Source organism: Mesoplodon mirus, assembly GCF_964341445.2.
Source record: "Mesoplodon mirus genome assembly, chromosome: 3".
NCBI lineage: Eukaryota > Metazoa > Chordata > Mammalia > Artiodactyla > Ziphiidae > Mesoplodon > Mesoplodon mirus.
In genome coordinates this window covers 61425742-61444429 of record NC_138978.1, presented here as the reverse complement: position 1 = coordinate 61444429, position 18688 = coordinate 61425742, and the positions used below count along the sequence as shown (strand labels likewise).

Genomic DNA, 18688 nt, shown 5'->3' with positions numbered 1-18688 from the left:
GTTTGCTAAAATAAAGCTATTTAATCTGAATATAAATTATTGCTGACAACTGTTAGAAGAGGAAGAGAAATTCAATGGGTAATTATTCAATTTTCAAATTGTTCTGATCATTAGAAAAAAGTTCCCCCTGATGTAAAAATTAATCATAATAGAGACGTCTGCTGGGTACCATTTCTCAATTAAAATATGCATTTTATATTTTTAAGATCACCCCCTTCCAATATTGACCTGGTTGGCAGATAGAGTTCATCTCCAGCCCCAGCCCTTATTGACTGTGGCCATGAGGAGCACTGTGGTGCGAGGATTCTGAGGCCACCTTAGGGCTCAGCAGAAAGGCACGTGGTGATGAGTTGGTGATGTTTACAGGAGACATAAGTTATGGGGCAGTGACAGGTGTGGCAAGTATTGCCATCCTAGACTTGGAAAAATACCTGGCTTAACAATAATTTTGTGACAGATATCTAATACAAAAGAAATAATTACACCTTGCTGATCCTGCATCTTCTACCTCAATAGATCTACTACAGTGTAATTAATACACCATTTACACCACAGGAGAACAATGCCATCGCTCTGAACTGGAATGAAGACAGCTATCTCATGATTTCCACACATCACTGTTTTAAAACTCTCTCAGTCCAAAATCAAAATAAGGAAGATCAAATTCTTAACATCTTAATAGAAAGTAGTAGGGCAAAAGCCCAACACAGTAAACATGCAATTAATTGTTCCTCTGTTTCCATCCCTTACCTATTTTGTTGTCTGTGGGCTGTATTTTTATGTACTCGAGAGAACACTAAGTAATAAAATGAAAATTAAACTTGCTTTTCCTCTTGTAAGCGAATACTAATATCTCCATTTCAAAGAACGATTTTCAGCATTTATTTCACTACCACGTTTTGTATTATTTATCCTTCATACAAAAGACAGATCTGTTTTGTGCCTTGTAATGAGGAAAATTAAAAAAGATATAGTTGATACATCTTCTAAAATATAGGAGGCGTCCCTAATATTGTTGCTGCTTTTGTGGCCATGAGTTATGTTCTATCTTTAGATCTTAATTCTCCAATTAAAAAAAAATAGGGCAGAATTAAATTTGTGTTGAGGGACAGAGCCATCTTCAAATTGCAAGGCAGCTTTTGACTACACAGCTCTACTTTTCTAAGAGTGAAATCCTATTGAAGTGGCTTTCCAGAATATTTTGTGGAAAATAAGAATTTATAGGTGGTAACGCCTCGTTCATGCTCCCCAAACAGGTGACGAATTCATCAGGCAGCAGGGTCTGTTCTGGAATAGTTTCATTTGGTGATGCATTTTCCAAAAGCATGGTGGTTTCCCCCTCTACAGGGTTTTGCATGTCTGGAGGACTGCATTCTCCTTGATTTAAAATGAGGCTTAATTCTTCAAGAAATAGTGTGTTGCTTAGCGAATTCATACTTGAGACAGAGAAAGAAAAATTAGGATATTTTTTAAACCTGGCATTCTTTCCCAGGTTTAAGCAATCAGCTGGTGGTTCCAGAGTTGAGGAAGCTGTTTCATCATTATTGCTCAGATGGTTTCCCCCAGTGAGAAAATTTGAAATCTGGGGTTTATACCCAGTGTTGAGATCAGGAATATATACAATTGTAGTGTTGGTGAGTAGTGACTTTTGCAGGCTGTTGTTTGTCTCCACGGATCCTGTGTTCTTTTCCCTTTTGTAGTCCATGGGTTTTTCTTCTGGGAGAAAGATTTCTATCTCTGTAATCACTGGATCAACATAAAGGACCTGTTCGCTGGAACTATTATTCATAAATTCACTTTTTTCCTAGAAAGAAAAGACATTGTTTTATTTTACAAAAGAAGTTTAAAGGAGCCAACTGGATAATTGAGTAAGGACTGGAATTTTGCTTTCCCTCAACTTTCCTTTCCCCCTCATTTTTCTTCATAGTGTTTCTCTTCCCATATGATTTCCTCCTTTTGTCTTTTGTTACCCTGCTCCATTCCAAACATTTGTTAAATTCTCCCAGGAGGAGACTGAAGGAAAGGAGTAATAAAAATAATCCATGCTGTAAGCACATGCCTTTATTTAAAAATTTTAAAGAGAAAGAAGCCTCTTTCATATTAACTTGCAAATTATTTCAGGGCCTTTTAAAATTTTGGACTATTTCTTAATATTATAGTTCCTTTCTACAAGAAAATTCTTTGTTGCTTAAATAAAAGAAAATTGGCGGTGGGGGGTAGTGCATGGAGAATCCTATTTTGCTTCCATTTGAGAATAAGGTTGTAGTAAATGCTTTGTGCTGTGGTTCTAAAGGTGTGCAGCTAGCTGTTCACAATTCAGACATGTCTGTGATGATCAATCAGGAGGGTGGGTGAAGAAAGTTTTTATTTGTATAAAAGCCTGATGACTCTTCTGGTAAGAAAAGGACTCGAGGCCTTCCAGCTGATGGCTGGCTTCCCAGGGCAAATAACTCCCACCCAACACAATTACAAAATTATAGCCACTTGCTATGGACTGAATGTTTGAGTCCCTCCAAAATTCATATGTTGAAGCCCTAACCCCCAATGTGATGGTATTAGGAGGTGGGGCCTTTGGGAGGTAGCTAGGTCATGAGGGTGGAGCCCTCATGAAGAGGATTAGTGTTCTCATAAGAAAAGACACGGGAGAGCTGATCTCTCTGTCTGCCATGTGAGGACACAACCAGAAAGCAGCCATCTGCAAGAGAGCTGTCACCAGGAACCAGATCTGCTGGTGTCTTGATCTTGGACCTCCCAGCCTCCAAGACTGTAAGAAATAGATGTTTGTCATTTAAGCCACCCAGTCTATGGTATTCTGTTGGAGCAGCCTGAACTGACTAGAACAGTACCCCTTAGTCTTTGGGCAGAAAACAAAACCTCATCTGAAGGAAACCCTAAGGTTCATTTCTAATTCCAGGAGCCCAGAATGGGAAGGAAGTTTGACAAAGACGAAGACCTTGAATAAAGCAGCATGAAGGGTCATTCAAATTTTCTTCGGCTCTGCCTCCCCAAGGCACTTGCCAGGTTTGGGTTGGGAAGGGCAAACATGTAGTCATGGGTCAGATGAAGTCAAAGGAACTAGAGTTGCTATAGTAAACTGAGAGGAAGGGGGTGTTTTCCCCTCTTCAGCCTGGCAGCTGAGTGGAGAAGTGGATGGGAGTCAGACCATAGTGAAGGACATAGAAGAGCAACAGGGACTATTCCAGTGTGAGGACAGTAAAGGAAGAGGAGGATCTGATCACAACGAGGGCAGGGACAATGCTCCAAATCACAGAATGTCCCCAGTTCCCTAGGATAACTAGTGGGGGAGCAAGACAGAATGACTAAGTGGAATGCATATCAAGACCACAGTATTTATTAGTTGTAGTTTGGTGACTATGTACTTGGCCTTCAGTCAGCTGTTAGCTATGTACTTTATTCTATATGTGGGTTCAGTTATTCCAGACCACCCATCCACTGTGTAGGCAACATTACCTCCTTCAAAATCAACCACGTCCACACCCTTTCTCTCCTTCAAGGATCCAGAGACAAGAATCCCTCCTCTTGCTCCAGGTGAGACTTTCCTCCTCATCCCTTCATAGTCGTGCCTGATCAGTCCTCTTCCTCCCTCTCCCCTCCCCCCCATACTAGTCCTCTCAAGCCCATTCAATTTAGTACAAACACGCTTCTGAGTCCATACTGCTCTGGAGCTACTGTTAATACATTCGTTGCATCAGTATTGAGAGTATTTGATCATGTGTCAGGGATAGCCCCTTTCTTACTTCCCTTCTAGTCTACACTCATCAAAAGATGTCTCCACTCTCAGTCCCCTTCCATTCACTTCTAACTGAACCCCTGGACCTGGACCACCAGTGACCTGCTCCTTGTCACATTTCACAGATGCATTCCACTTCTTATGTTACAGACCCTCTACGAAGTCAGCACCAAGGACCCTTGCTTCTCGACACTTGGCCCACAACTCACGATGCTCATTTCTCTACCTTCCCATTCTGCCTCTTTCCTAGGACCATTCCTATTCCAATGGACACCCCCTCACTGACTCCTCACTGGCTTTAGCAATAGTTTTCAACCCCTTAACAGTGTTCTCAGCATGGGCTGTGTAGTGGAATCACTTGGGAAGCTTTGGAAAATGCTGAGGCCTGGGTCTCCCCCTGTCCTCCCTCCCCCAAAGACCCTGGGTTGTGGCCTGGGAATCAGGATTCTAACATGCAACCAAGGCTGAGAACTGTTGCCTTAGGGACTCACCTGGTGCTAGGGAAGGAGTTGATTAACGGGCTCACTAGATCTACAAACAGAGCCACTTTTTCTTGTTTTACAAATACTTGTCTTCCTCACATCATTTGAACAAAGGTTTCCTAGGCTAAAAATAACTTTTTTTTCAAGTTTGAAAACTATTGATTGGCAGAATGAAGTCTGAGCTACATAATAAGGCCTCCTGTGATCTGATCCCACTCTGCATTCCCACATTATTCCAGCCGCTCCTCACATCAAGTGTTTCCACAAAGCAACACCCAACATGCTCTTCTCACCTCTGTGCCTTTGCTCATGTAGGCTGTCTATTTTGAATGTCTTCCGTTTCTCCTGAGCAACTCCTTCCTGTCTTTTAATATGTTTCCTCTATACTCTCATCATGTTTGGTCTCATCTCTGTTACTGTACTACGTCACTGAATTGCAATGCTTGAATGATGTGTCTGTCCCATCAACTGAGTTTTGAAGCCCTTGACAGCCAGGCTGGAGAGCCAGAAAGTGTAGGAGCACACATAGCAGATTACTTCCCCACTTCCATAATCAGCAGCAGCTCCTCCATAACTGGCAAAGTCCCCTATAGCCTCAGGATCTTCCTGGGGCACCCTTCTATTCTTTGCTAAACTGGATACCTGGCCCACCCTTGGTGACGCCATCTGCCATAGTCCCCTCACATTCATCTTCTCGAATTCCACTGGGTCTCAGGAGCAAAGTGGTGTCCTCCTTGGGCTCCACCTGCTTCTCCAGTCTCATGTAAAACAGAAGCCCCTTTGTGTCTCCGAGGCTCGATCTATTGAGATTTTCTTCCCTCTTCCTTTTGTCCCTGAAGACACCTTCCAATTGCTTGGCCACCAAGTAAGTGGCTCTGGCACCTGGCTTACAATCTTCCATTCACTCTTTCTTTTGAATGGCATTGCTTCTCTCTTTCATCTCTCTTTTCTTCCCTTAGTCCATTCTCTCATCTCTCTTAAGTATGTTTTGAAATATGTATAATTTTATCTCTACATAAGTTATACAGTTGTGCAAATATGCACACGTATCTATTTGAATGGAAATTCTACTCTAATTATTGGACTGCACTCTTGGTTTCAGCTGCCATTTAGTTTGTATTTGATGGTGTTTGGTTACCTGTAGCATTTTCACAACATTGCTATTTTCTATATTAGGAATATCTTCATAAAGCCACTTCGGTATTAGCAATAAGATTCTTCTTTTAATTCTAAAAAACAAAAAATGACTAAGAATAAGCATCTTACTTGAGGATTGGTGCAGGCAATCATCTAGGAGATTAGGAAATCAACTAGAATGGAATGCATAATTAAAACCAAACTTTCCGATGCAGAAACTAAGATTTCCATATCATACTTTAAAAAGTTATGTGGGAAGTTGATTCAATATCTTTTCAGATTTTCCTCTTCTCTCTATTGCTCTGCCTGTCTCTAATAAGCCAGAACATTACAAAACACTCACACTAGATTCAAGATAAATGGGAGAACCACCCAGGAAGTGAAACTATATACATGTTAAATATGGCAAACCATTATAAGTGGAGATGTCAGTGTGGAAAAGTTTGTAAAACCTAAGGGATATTTTGTAAAACTTTCCAAGGGGACCATAACCACAGAGAAATATTAAAGAAGAGAATGTCATATAATAAAACTATAATATTTGAGCTCCTCTAATTGTAATGATTCTAAATAAGGTTGAGATGATAGTGGTGGCTCCAGACTTTCCTTATGTACTTGGAGCAGGAGTCCGGGGAAGTTGGCTTGCAGCTGTGTGGCATGGTGAGGACACCAGTTTTTACTTAGGCTGCGTACTTATTACGGATCTCTGGGATCGGGTGATGGAAGGAAGAGTGAGAAGCTGTGAACACCTCACTTTTCCTCCTAAGCTACCCCTTGGCACTGCCACTGTGTTGAAAGCACTTTCTGCATTTACGTAAAAATTGATTTGAGCAAAAAGGTTGTCCCGGGAGCTTCGAAGAGACTACACTGATCTCCGGCACATTATTATGTGTTAACAACGCAACACAACAGATCAGACCCTTGTATCTGTTTATGCAGCTTCTCTAAGAACTTCTACTAAGTAACAACCAAATTGGCTGCATGGACTTTGCTTGCCCAATTGGACCTTGAGCTGTAGGGTAAAAAATAATTTCTTTACACATATTTATACAATGTTTTATGGTTCCGTTTTTAAAATAATTCACACTCCCTTTGTATACCTAAAATTAGACCAAATTAATAAGTTCATGCTATTGAAGAAAACTTTTTATACAGCATACTGATACAGTGAGAAAAAAATATATATGTGTGTGTATATATATATATATATATATAGATAGATACCACTCTTGTTTTCATTATATTTAAAATTGTTTTGCTCTCCATTTTCCAGTTCTGTTTCTAAAATAAGGCTTTTATAAATAATGTAAAGTTGTAGTAAAAACAGTATCTGCTCATATGTAAAATAGTAATATTGGAATTATCTCTAGTTTTATCTTTTTAAAAAGAATGCTTATTTAAATAATTAAATAAGCAAAGAATTGTTTTATTTTCTTATTTATCGTTACCAGTAGGAAGTTAAGTTTTAGTTCGTAACAAACAATGTTATTTAAAATTTTACACTCTCTAGGACATGTTTGGATAATAACACAAATATTAATATGCTTATGCACTACAAGTTGGAACATTAAGATATTTCAAAGGGTTTTATAATCAAGTATATTTTAAAACAACCTAAAATAAAGTTCCATATTAGTTTTCTCACCTCACAAGGGTATCAGGGATATATTTATTAATGTGTAATTTAAAAGCTTAGGTTTTGAGGAAAAAGCCTATGTAAATTAAAAAAATATATCACTAGTGTACTTTATTCACAGTAGCTCATTCTGAATCTCTCTACGGCATTTTGATTATAAATTTCAAAGAAGGATTATCTCATGAAGCAAGGGATGGCAAGAAATAGAAACTCAGTGCAAATTAGGCAAAGAACATTCACATGTGTTAAATTTGTGCCTCACTGGACGAACTGGGGGACTGCCACATCAAACAACTCTATTAACCAATTAGAAATACTCAGTGCATCTGGTAAAATTTAGGGTGTCAAAGGCCTTGCTTCCCTCAAAGTCTCATTTTAAAATAATTAGGCATTGATCTTTATTATACTAATACCATATTGGAAAAAAATGACTGAAGGAGGCCAAGGGGAATGGGCATTGGGGCTGGCTGCTAAAACACTAACACGATTGGTATCAAAGTGATGAATTCACACATTGCCACATTTCTCTTCACATTGATTCAGGGGATTTGCTTGTGTAGAACTTGAGGTAGGTTACGACTTAAGTACTGTGAAGAGTTCAGGCACCGTAGACAGACTTGAGGGCACAATGAGAAGGCTGCGTAGGGAAAGAGAGAACATGGGCTGAGACGTCAGCTATGTCTGGACTCCTGGCTTAGTGTTTGGTGACCTTGGGCTGAGCACTTAACCTCTCTAAGCCTCGTGTAAGTCATCTGTAAAATAGGCCACTGAGCTTTTCTGGCAGGATCTTGCAAAGATTAAATGAATGACATTTGTAAAGAGTTTGGCATGGGTGGGTACTCATTAAGCAGTTTCTTTTGTTTTGTCTTTCTCTCAAGAAAAATGTTGATGAATTTTTCTAGTAAATCACAGAATTGACTACATTTTGATGGTACCAGTATATGTCTAAATGAGAAAACAAATTCTACAGAAACTTACCCAGTTCTGAGCGATCTGTTAAATATCCCAATCAAAGAAAGAATTGATAAAATAACGGCAAAGACCATTCCCAATAGAAGCCCAATGTCTTGTTGCCTATTGTCTGAAAGGAAAGAAAAATAATTTTAGGTATAATTTCCATCTATGTGACGCAAGAATCATTGTTATTCTACTCTGCTCCAAGTGAAGGTCATTGATCTCAAAGGAAACAGGAAGGGGAAATAAAATTAACCTTTACCTTGGGCTGTAAAGTGACTGCCCTTCGAAACTGCACGACAATACCTTTTGTTTGAGGGAATTGGGCTGCATATATCTGATGTCAGTGAATTGAGCCTCTGGCAAATGTGGTCAGCATTAGACATTTTTCTGAGCTTGTGCTTGCATATTTTATATAAAAAAGGTTTAGTGATAAACATAATTCGGTTTGTTCGACACGAGTGAGAATTCCCAATTGCTTGCGACAGAGTCTAAAGCTGGCCACAATCACAACTGAGTTGTTTATTTTTTTTAACCTTTTGTACAAGACAGAAGTTATGTACAACTTGTCACCATTCTTCGAAATTTATTGTTCATGAATGTTTTCCTGCTAAAAAAGAGCATTCACTCTACTTAGAACAATATATAAGAGAGAAATCCAAATTGCCATATATCTTACACTGACATTTTATTTTAAAAACAATGCTTTTTTGAATTTTGAAGTGGAATTAATCACCTGTAATCTTTAAATAATTATTATATTCAGCATGTGTTACCTACCAGGCTCATCCCATTTTCTCCCTAATACATGAAAAACCCTATTTTCTATTTTCAAATGTAAACTTTAATTTGGACATGACCTGTCATGCTGGAGTTGGTTCTGAGCCATGCTGGGTATTGGCCCCTTCCATCCTCCTTCCTCCCCCGCTTTGGCAGACGTTTATCGGATACTTACCATGTGTCAGACACTGAATTGGCCCTGCCCTAGTTATTCCCCAGCTGCACCTAACATGCACTTGGGGGTCTCCACGCTGTCCAGCCCCTCTCCTAAAGCCACTGGTGGGCCAGGGCCAGTGTGGCTTACTTCGCTCCAAAGTCCCAGTGGGGTATGGAATTAGTGTTTTCCTAGGACTAAAATACTATTGCTAAGGATTTCAAGCAACTAATGGGAGGTACTGGCTTCCACATATCCTTGTGCATTAGTCCTGGAGGAGGATGAATAATTCCCAAGTTAACATGGGGCCAGGTAAAGGGGTTTGAGGAGCAAAGCAGAGTCACCAAGAGAATAACCTGAGATACCTGGGTTCAAACTAGATGCTGCCGCTTATCAGCTCTGTAACATCAGAGCATAATAATGAACTTGCTGAAGCTCAAGTTTCCTCTTCTGTAAAATAATACCTATCTAACAGAGCAGCCATGAGTTCCTAGCCTCCACAATTCCCACAGAAACATCAAGGTGCAGGTCTGTGCAGGCATTTGTAATTAGGGATCTGTGCTGAACCTAAGCACTTGGCCCATAATTGATTCACATAACACAAATTCAGAGTATCCTTACATTGCTTCGTTTCCTTTATAACACTTGCTGCTACCTTCCTTTTCTTTTTCTGTTTGTGGTTTCCCCCACTCCCACCCCACCCTGTCTATCTGGAATGGAAGCTCCATGAAGACAGGGGCTTTGTTCATCTTTTTCACTGCTGATTCCCCAGTACTCAGAATAGTGCCTGGCACATAAAATATGTGCCTGGCAACATAGAATATTTTTTGAATAAATAAACAGAAGTCCAAAGAATGTCAATATCACCTGCCAAAGTTTTTATACTATTCTTGCCAGATTTCTATGCAAGGAGATAAATGCTCTACAACCTGATCTAATATCTTTTTTATGCCTAAAACATTTAGATATGCTTATCAATGGAAAATACAAAGTCATACTAACAAATAAAATGGGAGCTGGTTTGTATAAAGAAAGAGCACAGACTTCAGGATTTGAAAATTGGATTTAAATTTTAGTCCAAACAAGTTCCTCAACCTCTCTGAGCTCCAGTTTTCCCATCTGTAAAATAGATACATAGCACTTACCTCAACAGGTTGTTTTGAAGATTGATGAAGATTTTGAAGATTGAAAAAGATGATGTATATGAAATTCCTAGCACATGGTAGACACTCAAATAATGGTATTTTTTAGGAAGAATTTTTGAGGTCTTGAGCCCCAGCACCAACTGAACTGAACACGTATCTAACCCAGAGCAAAGCTGGCAAAATCTACCTAAACCACTCCTTAAATTAAATTTTAAGCAGATTTTTGTTTGATTATTTTCCTGTGGAAAGCATGTGGCATATCTTACTGTCAAGAAACTTATGCCTGACAATGATTTTTCAGTATGGAGCATTCAAATGGATGATTAGTAAAGACTACTCAACAAACCTAAGCAGTATTTTCTTACCAGAAGTAAGGTGTCCTTCAAAGATGGAAGCAATTAGAAGCCCAGAATTCTGAGTATCATGTTGAAATGATTTCAGTGTGACCTGGGGAACTTAAACAAAAAGAAAATAGTGTCAGCTTTTTATTTTTTGCACTCAGGTTACCCAATTTCCTAAGAGAGTTTCTTCACTTGTTTGGAGATGATTAAAGTAAACCAGTAACTTTAATAGGCTGGAAAGATGGAGTAAAAGCAAAAACCTCTGTGTGTGTGTGTGTATGTGTGTGTGTGTGTGTGTCTTCTTCTTTTTATTAAATTGGGTAAATCCTAAAGGAGGAAACATTCAAAGGACAATAAAACTACCTAGGGTTTGTAAGACTTGAAGCTGTGTCCACTAATTTCATGAGGCTTCTAGGCAACAAATTCCAAGGAGCTTTATTTCATTCACCGAGCCAGAAAAAAACACACAACTGGTCTCTACTTGATTCCTTCCAATAGATGATGCAATAAAGTTTAGGTTTCCTTAAGAGCCTCCAAGATATGTCACTTTTGCCTTTGCACGGTCTTAGAGATGCTGTTCGTGAACAGCCTCTTGGCTTCATATAAGAAGCCCAGTTTTGATTAGCAGACACTTTGAGGTTATAACATAAGGGTGGAATGCCATTAATGATTTCCCTCTGCTCCTTCCCGGCGGGCAAGGACCCTGGCCAGCCCTGTCTACCCGTAAATCCTGTCAGAACACTGCTAATGAAATCTTCTGACCAGGGTGGGGTCAGCTGCCTTGGTAGCTAACTTGTTTTCAGCCTGAACTCAGAAGAGTCCTGGATGGGCTTCCCTGGTGGCTCAGTGGTTAAGAATCCGCCTGCCAATGCAGGGGACACAGGTTTGAGCCCTGGTCAGGGAAGATCCCACATGCCGCGGAGCAACTAAGCCCATGAGCCACAACTACTGAGCCCACGTACCACAACTACTGAAGCCTGTGCACCACAACTACTGAAGGCCGCATGCCTAGAGCCCGTGCTCTGCAACAAGAGGAGCCACCAAATGAGAAGCCCACACACCTCACCTCAACGAAGACCCAATGCAGCCAAAAAAATAATAATGATAATAATAAAATAAAATAAATAAATTTATAAAAGAAAAAAAAAGAGTCCTGGCGTTTCCTTACCCACCTCCTCCCTCCTGATAATTAAAAGCTGCCAGAGGTGACTTCAAGGGCACAATTCTCCCAGCTGACAGAAGATATTCCTGAAAATGGTTCTAAGCTCTGGATCTCCAAGAGGGCCTCAAGCCCTATTTATTCAGTCATTCTGATTTCAGTGTTCAAATTCTTCTATTAAAAGAATCACTTTGGGGGCCAGGGAGAAATCACAATTTGAGGTATCCTTAACTGCTACGGAGATATCATAGGCTTGTATAACAAGCTATGTGGCCAGGGCAACTCTCTTTGAGAAAAATATCACAGAGTTCTGATAAAAAGATTCCTATGGGTCTTTGGAAATGTTTTAAAAAGGCTGATCTGGGTGCAAACACAGGCTCGATTGAAGAGTAGTGTTCTAAGAACAATGGGTAGGGAATTTTAGAAGATGAAAACATCAGAAAAGCTAAAAGTTCTTTCCTGTGTTTTTATTCTCACTTCTCCACAGCAAGAGGGAAATGTTTCACTGTGGATTGTGACAAATCAGAAGCTCTTTCTGGCTCCTCAATGCTTCACTACGTCTCTTTTTTCCCTAAGCATGTGGTTCCATCCCCAGTGGTCAACAGCCAGGTTTATTCATCTAAATTAGTATTTTAAAGGCTTATGTTCATTCTCAGGGAGCCCAAGCAGGAGTCTGCATCTACATTAGTTTACAATTTTAAGAAAAATATTACATTAAAATGTAACACAACTTTCAATTTTGCAAAATCATGGGTTTATAACATATGTTGCTGGATTATTTTTGTTTTCACCTTTATTTTAAAATTAGCATTTTTATTTAAAAAAATATATGGTGCTGTTGGCTTTTAATACAGGTTAATATAATTCTGTTGTATAAACTACAGGTGGTTATTTGGCATGAAACGTCAGTTATTAATTTGCATCACATAAAAATAATTTTCATATCTGACTAGGGCTTTATTAGCCCTAATAGAGAATAAACATAATCTTCCTTTAGAGTCTTTTTGTTATCATAGTTTCAAATCAACCACGTGTATTAATTTAAATTAGATTAAAGTCATTTAAAGAGATGCTTAATTGTAAGAGGGTAATTTCACAAAGAATCAGATATCTGAAGTAAGACAATTTATAAACAAAACTGTCAGAGAAGAAATCAAGCCAATGACTAATTTTTTTTATTAATGTTTATTGGAGTATAGTTGCTTTACAATGTTGTGTTAGTTTCTGCTGTACAGCAAAGTGAATCAGTTATACGTATATACGCTGTACCTATATCCACTCTTTTTAGATTTTCTCTCCATTTAGGTCACCATAGATCATTGAGTAGAGTTCCCTGTGCTATTCAGCAGGTTCTCATTAGTTACCTATTTTATACATGGTAGTGTATATATGTCAATGACAAAATTTTTACACGAAGGACTGAAATGAAGCCATATAGACTATTATCTTCATGACATACTGCCACCAAGTGGCTAGGTCATTTCTTCTTAAATCATACTTAATATTTTTCATTATAAAAGCAGTAACTATAATAGGAAAAAATAATTTTAATAAGAAAAATAAAAGAGAGAGGGGAAAAAACTCTAATACATCCCCTTAATCCACCTGCCATGACTGAAAAACATTGTTTATATCAACTCTAATCATCAGTGTATTGCCTAAAATGCTAGAAAAAAAATCTCATGGTATTTTTGATATTTATTTAATATCTGCAATGTTATGTCTGTAAAGAGACGCTTCTGTCCCTGCAGCGGAATATTAAATTATGCTTTATTACTCTCACAGCATATATTTGAGTATACTCAGAAACCCCAAATCATCTCTAATTTGGTAAGAATTTTTATATAACTTATACACACTGACATTGGACACTAGAGTTAGTCTTAACAGAAGGCAGTATGTTTATAGGGAGTTTAGAATGGTTTTAAAAAAAGATGTAGTTTCTTGTTCTTGGACAAAACTAGAAGCATAACTACATTCTTTGGCCTACCCAATACCAGCTTAATTTAATCAAATCCACTCAAAAGGAATTAGTTTTAGCAATAATGTATTCCATCTGTTTCTTAGGGATAATGTCAAATCAGTCTCCTCAGCCTTTCCCTCTACGTCTACCATGGGGCAAAGTGTGTTTTGTTATTCTTTTAAAGTGATGATTTATTGAGTACTAATTACGTTCCAGATACTGTACTAGACTTTACATGCTTTCTCTCATTTAATTCTTACAACAACCCAATCAGGTAGATAGTACTATTGTCCTCATTTTATGGATGAGGAAACAAAGGCATAAAAAGGATAAATGACTTGTCCAAAGTCACCTAGGTAGAGGTCCAAGAGTGAAAATTCCTACCTGGTTCTGGCATGTAATTTGTGCTGGTCACTGGCTCCATTAATTAATAATCTCACTTTTGTAGCAGGATGGCTCCAGATGGGGCAGCTGAGTCAGCCTTGCGAGCAGTGCTCCCATGCTGAGACTTAGCCATTGCTCCCTGTGGGCTGGCCAGTGTGTTAGAGCTGCCTGGCCTTGTAGGGCTTGGAACCCACCACAATGGATGATGGTTGGGCTAACCCATTGAGCACTGATTCTCAGACTCTTCCAGCCTAGAGTTATCTTCTTCTGAACACCAACTACTTCCCTTTTATACAAGCAATACTTGCTAACTGTAGGATGCTTGAAAAGTATAGAAGAGTATGAAAAAGAAAATACAATTTTACATTTGTTCACAAACTAGAAACAATCATTTTTTTACATTTGTTAACAGTCTTTTGTGTATATCTGTACCCTAGTTGAGATCATGCTCTTTACTAAATGTTGTGTCTGGGATTTTTTAATTTAGTATTAAATTTAAATTTAATATTAAAAATTTAATAAAATTAAATTTTATTAAAAATTGTTCAAAATCATCATACTAATGGCAAGTTAATATTTCATGATGTTTGTACTGTGTTTATTCAGTCATCCCCCATTGAGAAAGTGTATAGCTTGGTGATTTCAAATACCAGCTTTGGATTCAGATGAAACTCAGTCCAAATCCTGGCTCTACCACTTGGAGTTGCTTGGCCCTGGACAAGTTGCTTAACTGCTTTGTGACTCAGTATCTTCATTTGTAAAATTGGGTAATAACAGCGCTTCATTCATGAGGTTTGATGAGATAGTTCATACAAAGCACTTAGTACCATGCCTTATACAAATTAAAAGCTTAATAAGCGTTAGCTATTGCTATGATTGGACTTTAAGATTGTTACCAAATTCTTACTTTTATAATTAGCTTTTAAATAAATATAATTGTACATAAGACTCCTTTCCATAGCTCTGCTTATTTCCTAAGGCTAGATTTCTATAAGTGGAATTACTGGGCCAAAGGGTATGGACATTTATAATGCTCCTTTGTTTATTTTTGTCCTTGCCAGTCTTGGTGTCAGAGCCACACTAATCAAGGCCTGCATCTTAGATGTTTGACCAGAGCTGACACAGGGACATTTCTAGACCTTTCTCTTTCAGAAGTTTCTAGATATTTAAGAAAGAGGAGCCATATTAAAGGTGTGTTTTTCAAGTAAGTGAAGGTTTTTTTTTCCATCTTGTTTTTCTTAAAACATAAACATCTCCTTTTGATTTCTTTCTATTCTCCTTCTAATAATCTCAGCTATTCACAGCATTTACATGCTATCTCCCTAGGCCAATTTAGCTCTGTGGTTGGAATTCAACATTATTGGGCCAAGGCTGAAGATCTGACCCCAGTCCATGTCAGCTGGCAAAGCAAAAGACAGTGGCCAGACCTATCAAATAGGCACCAGAAGCCCAGGGCAGAGAAAACAATACATCAGAACAAACTCTTTATCACACCTCGAAAACAAGTCAAACGATGAATCATTTCATGAGTTACCATGTTATCCTTGTATATTAATGATAGGAGGTCGTGCCTAGGCATATTCAAGGGACCGTCTTCATGCTTATATTCCTAGGCTGTAAGTACTTGGTACACAGAGAGTAAAGAAGGTAAGAAATATGTATATGGCAATCATATTGTTAAAGAGAAAGAATAAGAGAAGGAAACGGTAAAGAGCAGCAGCCATCTAGACATTTTCTTGAGTGACATGGACCACACAGAGGTGAGGGTCTGATGCCAAAGTGTAGCAAAATTCTATGTGTAAGAATAGGCAGCTTCCAAGTTTTACCCAGTGGTTTAGGATTCTTCAAAGATGCAACCTTGCTGTCAAGCCAGCATGTACCTGTTCCTGAGTCTGAACAGTCTAGTGGACATTTGCCATTTTTCAGTTGCCCAGCACCAGGACTTACTCTGTGGGCATCCTAGGGTAGGTAGGAGGCCAGTAGGGCTTCCCACTGTGGTAGCCTCAATGGAGCAGAGGCCCCCTCTCCCCACAGCCAGCAAGTAGCTGCAAGCAGATGACCTGAGCCTAGTTCATCAGATGCCCTCCTCCCCACCTCACACAGGACACACAGCTCCAGGAAATCGCTTAAAATCCAATATGGGTGCAACAGCTATATCCAGGGTCTGGTAACAGCAACACCAGTGGAGTGTCCAGGGCACAGGGCAGGCAGTGGCAGTGACCATGGTGCCAGCTGCAGAGTTCTCACCAGATTCTTCCTAGGCTGGGATTTTGGCTGTGGTTCTAGTTCCTGCAGCCCTTGGATCCTGCTTGTGATCATTTTGCCAGCCTTTCTACTACTTTCCAGCTATCTTTCCCATAATTCTCTTTCTGCTTAAGAGAACCAGATTTTATTTCTTTTGCTTGCGCCTAATCGCAGTGAAAACTTGCGTAGTTGGTAAAAATTGCAATTGTTGGTAGTGGGTGGTTAGGTGAGGAGACATGGTAGGACAATAATGACCCCACAAAGATGACCATGCTCTAATCCCTGGAATTTGTGTATAGATTACCTTATATGGCAAAAGGGATTTGAGATGGAGAGATTATCCTAAATTACAGGGATGAAATTTCAAGGGTCTTTATAAGAAGGAGGCAGGAGGGTCAGAGTCAGAGAAAGAGATTGGCGGATGCTATACTTCTGGCTTTGAAGATGAAAGATGAGGCTGCAAGCCAAGAAATACAGGCAGCCTCTGGAGTCTGGAAAGCACACTGAAACTGACTCTCTCCTAGAGCTTCCGGAAGGAACACAGTCCTGCTGATGCCTTGGTTTTGGCTCAGTGATATTTATTTTGGATTTCTCACCTCCATAACTACTAGATAATACCTTTGTATTGTTTTAAGTTACTGAATTTATGCTAACATTTTACAGAAGCAATAGGAAACTAATACAGGAGATTATTACTCCCTCATGAAAAAGCATAATCTTTATTCTCTGTTACCGGATTGCAAACCTCAGAGAAATTGTGAAACTCTTATGAATTGCTTTTTATTCTATAAAACCCTGGTGGTTTATTAGGGACAGGACCCAAAGATTAAATAAATCCAGATGAAGTGTCTAAAATGATTAGTATTTCAAGGAACATTGTGTATATGTTTAACCCAGTTTAGTAACCACAAATCTACAAATTTATAATCCATCTCAATATGAATGAATCAGAAATCTCTAGTTACAAATAACAGAATTTTTGCAAGAGTCCATTCTGTGTGCCACTTCTAATTTGCATTATATTTAATACCACCTATATTTGGTTCCATTGATATAACATTTGTTTTAGTGGCTAAAAAGCCACTAAAAGTCCTGGAAAATTAATGAGAATCTTTGAGTCACTGGTAATGCAACAACAAACAGTATTTTGTGAGAACAAAGTATGATGTGGTTTAATATCTTGCTTATACTTGCTTTCCTCTGGAGAATTGTCAAAAAAAAAAAAAGAATATGATTTCTCTGGGAAACTTTTCTACTGAAAGTTGCAATTCAAGCAAGTTAATTAGTCATTATGAAATGTGACTGCCCTTCCCTCAGGCTTCTGACTTGTCTTTAAAGGGATTAGAGAAGCCTCTACCTTTTCTTCATTACAAAGGGATCTGTATTACAATGCAGAATTGAAAAACATTCCTGCCTGGAAGACCTCTTCTCATATAGGTAGTAGGGAATTCATGTTCACATTTTCAGTGTTGGTTTTTTATGCTGACAAACCATCTTTTCCCCTTTGGGGCTCTTTCTATACTGCTTAAAGACCCCAGACATTTTTACAGCGACTATCCAGGTTGGTGGTCTAGAAGCTGCCATTTCAGCAGCCCCTGGAGGTTTTCAGAGCCTCTGCTGAAACCTCACACCCAGAGGCAGGGGAGGGTGTAGGCAGAGGGGGTAATGTGGGATGTGATGGTTTACTGGAGCCTAGGTCCTGCATCCTGTGCTTCTTGGGATCCTGGGCTGTCAAGAGAGTTGGGGTGCCCAGTGACTGAGGAAGCGGTAGGCAGGAGGAAAAGGAATAGAGAGGGAACCGGACAGTACTAGAGAGAGTGGCCTGAGACTCTCATGTACCCACCCTTTTCTCGCCCCCAGAACCACTCTTACCAAGGCAATGGCTTGGGCACTCTGTTCTCCCCCTTTCTGTCCACATTTCCTACCCACACCCTTCATGACACTTCTCCCTCTTAAAGGGTGTGTCCAACTTCCAGAACACTGGTTCTTACACTTCGCTGCAGAAGTATCACTTGACTAGAGGCTGAGGAATCTGTATTTTAAACGAGTACCAAGCATTTCTGATGTAGATGGTCCACAGACCCCGCTCTGAGAAGTATTGCTTTCAAGACATTTTCCTGAGCCAGGGCCAGCTGGAAAAACACACTATGCTTTTCCCTGTGGTGCCTTGTCTTGGACAAGGTCACCTTTCCCATCTATACTTTGTCCTCATCTCAGACTGCACTATCCTATCCCAAGGTTTCTATTGTTTCATTCTCATCACTTTAACCCAAATGTGCTTCCACATCTTGTATTCATTGCCAAAGTAGAAATAGTTGATAGCATCTTACAGTTCCCTCTTCTCTCATTTATTTGCATTTCATAACAAGCATTACATTAAATGAAGTTATGTTGGCATATTAGCTAATGTGTAGAGGAGAATATGGTTAGGTGGCCCAGTGAAGGTTGACATGGGACCCTCCTAGGTCTCTTAGGAAGGAGACCAGTAGAGCTACAGGGTGAGTGCTGGAATCCTACAGCCTGAGCTATGCCCTGGCCCTACCATTTACCAGCTTTAT

The 18688-nt window shown here is 39.3% G+C and overlaps 1 protein-coding gene across 1 annotated transcript in view; it reads right to left on the bottom strand.

The window, feature by feature from the left end:
* Positions 1-1153: 1153 nt before the first annotated feature.
* Positions 1154-18688, bottom strand: part of IL23R (interleukin 23 receptor) — a gene marked incomplete at its 3' end in the record, with an annotated part of 59090 nt that continues 41555 nt past the window's right edge. The window contains exons 7-10 of the mRNA XM_082612929.1: positions 10405-10494; positions 7985-8087; positions 5372-5462; positions 1154-1804 (exon numbers count right to left, since the gene is read on the bottom strand). Of these exons, the coding sequence (XP_082469055.1) occupies positions 1154-1804; positions 5372-5462; positions 7985-8087; positions 10405-10494 (935 nt within the window). The remainder of the gene's footprint in view (positions 1805-5371; positions 5463-7984; positions 8088-10404; positions 10495-18688) is intronic.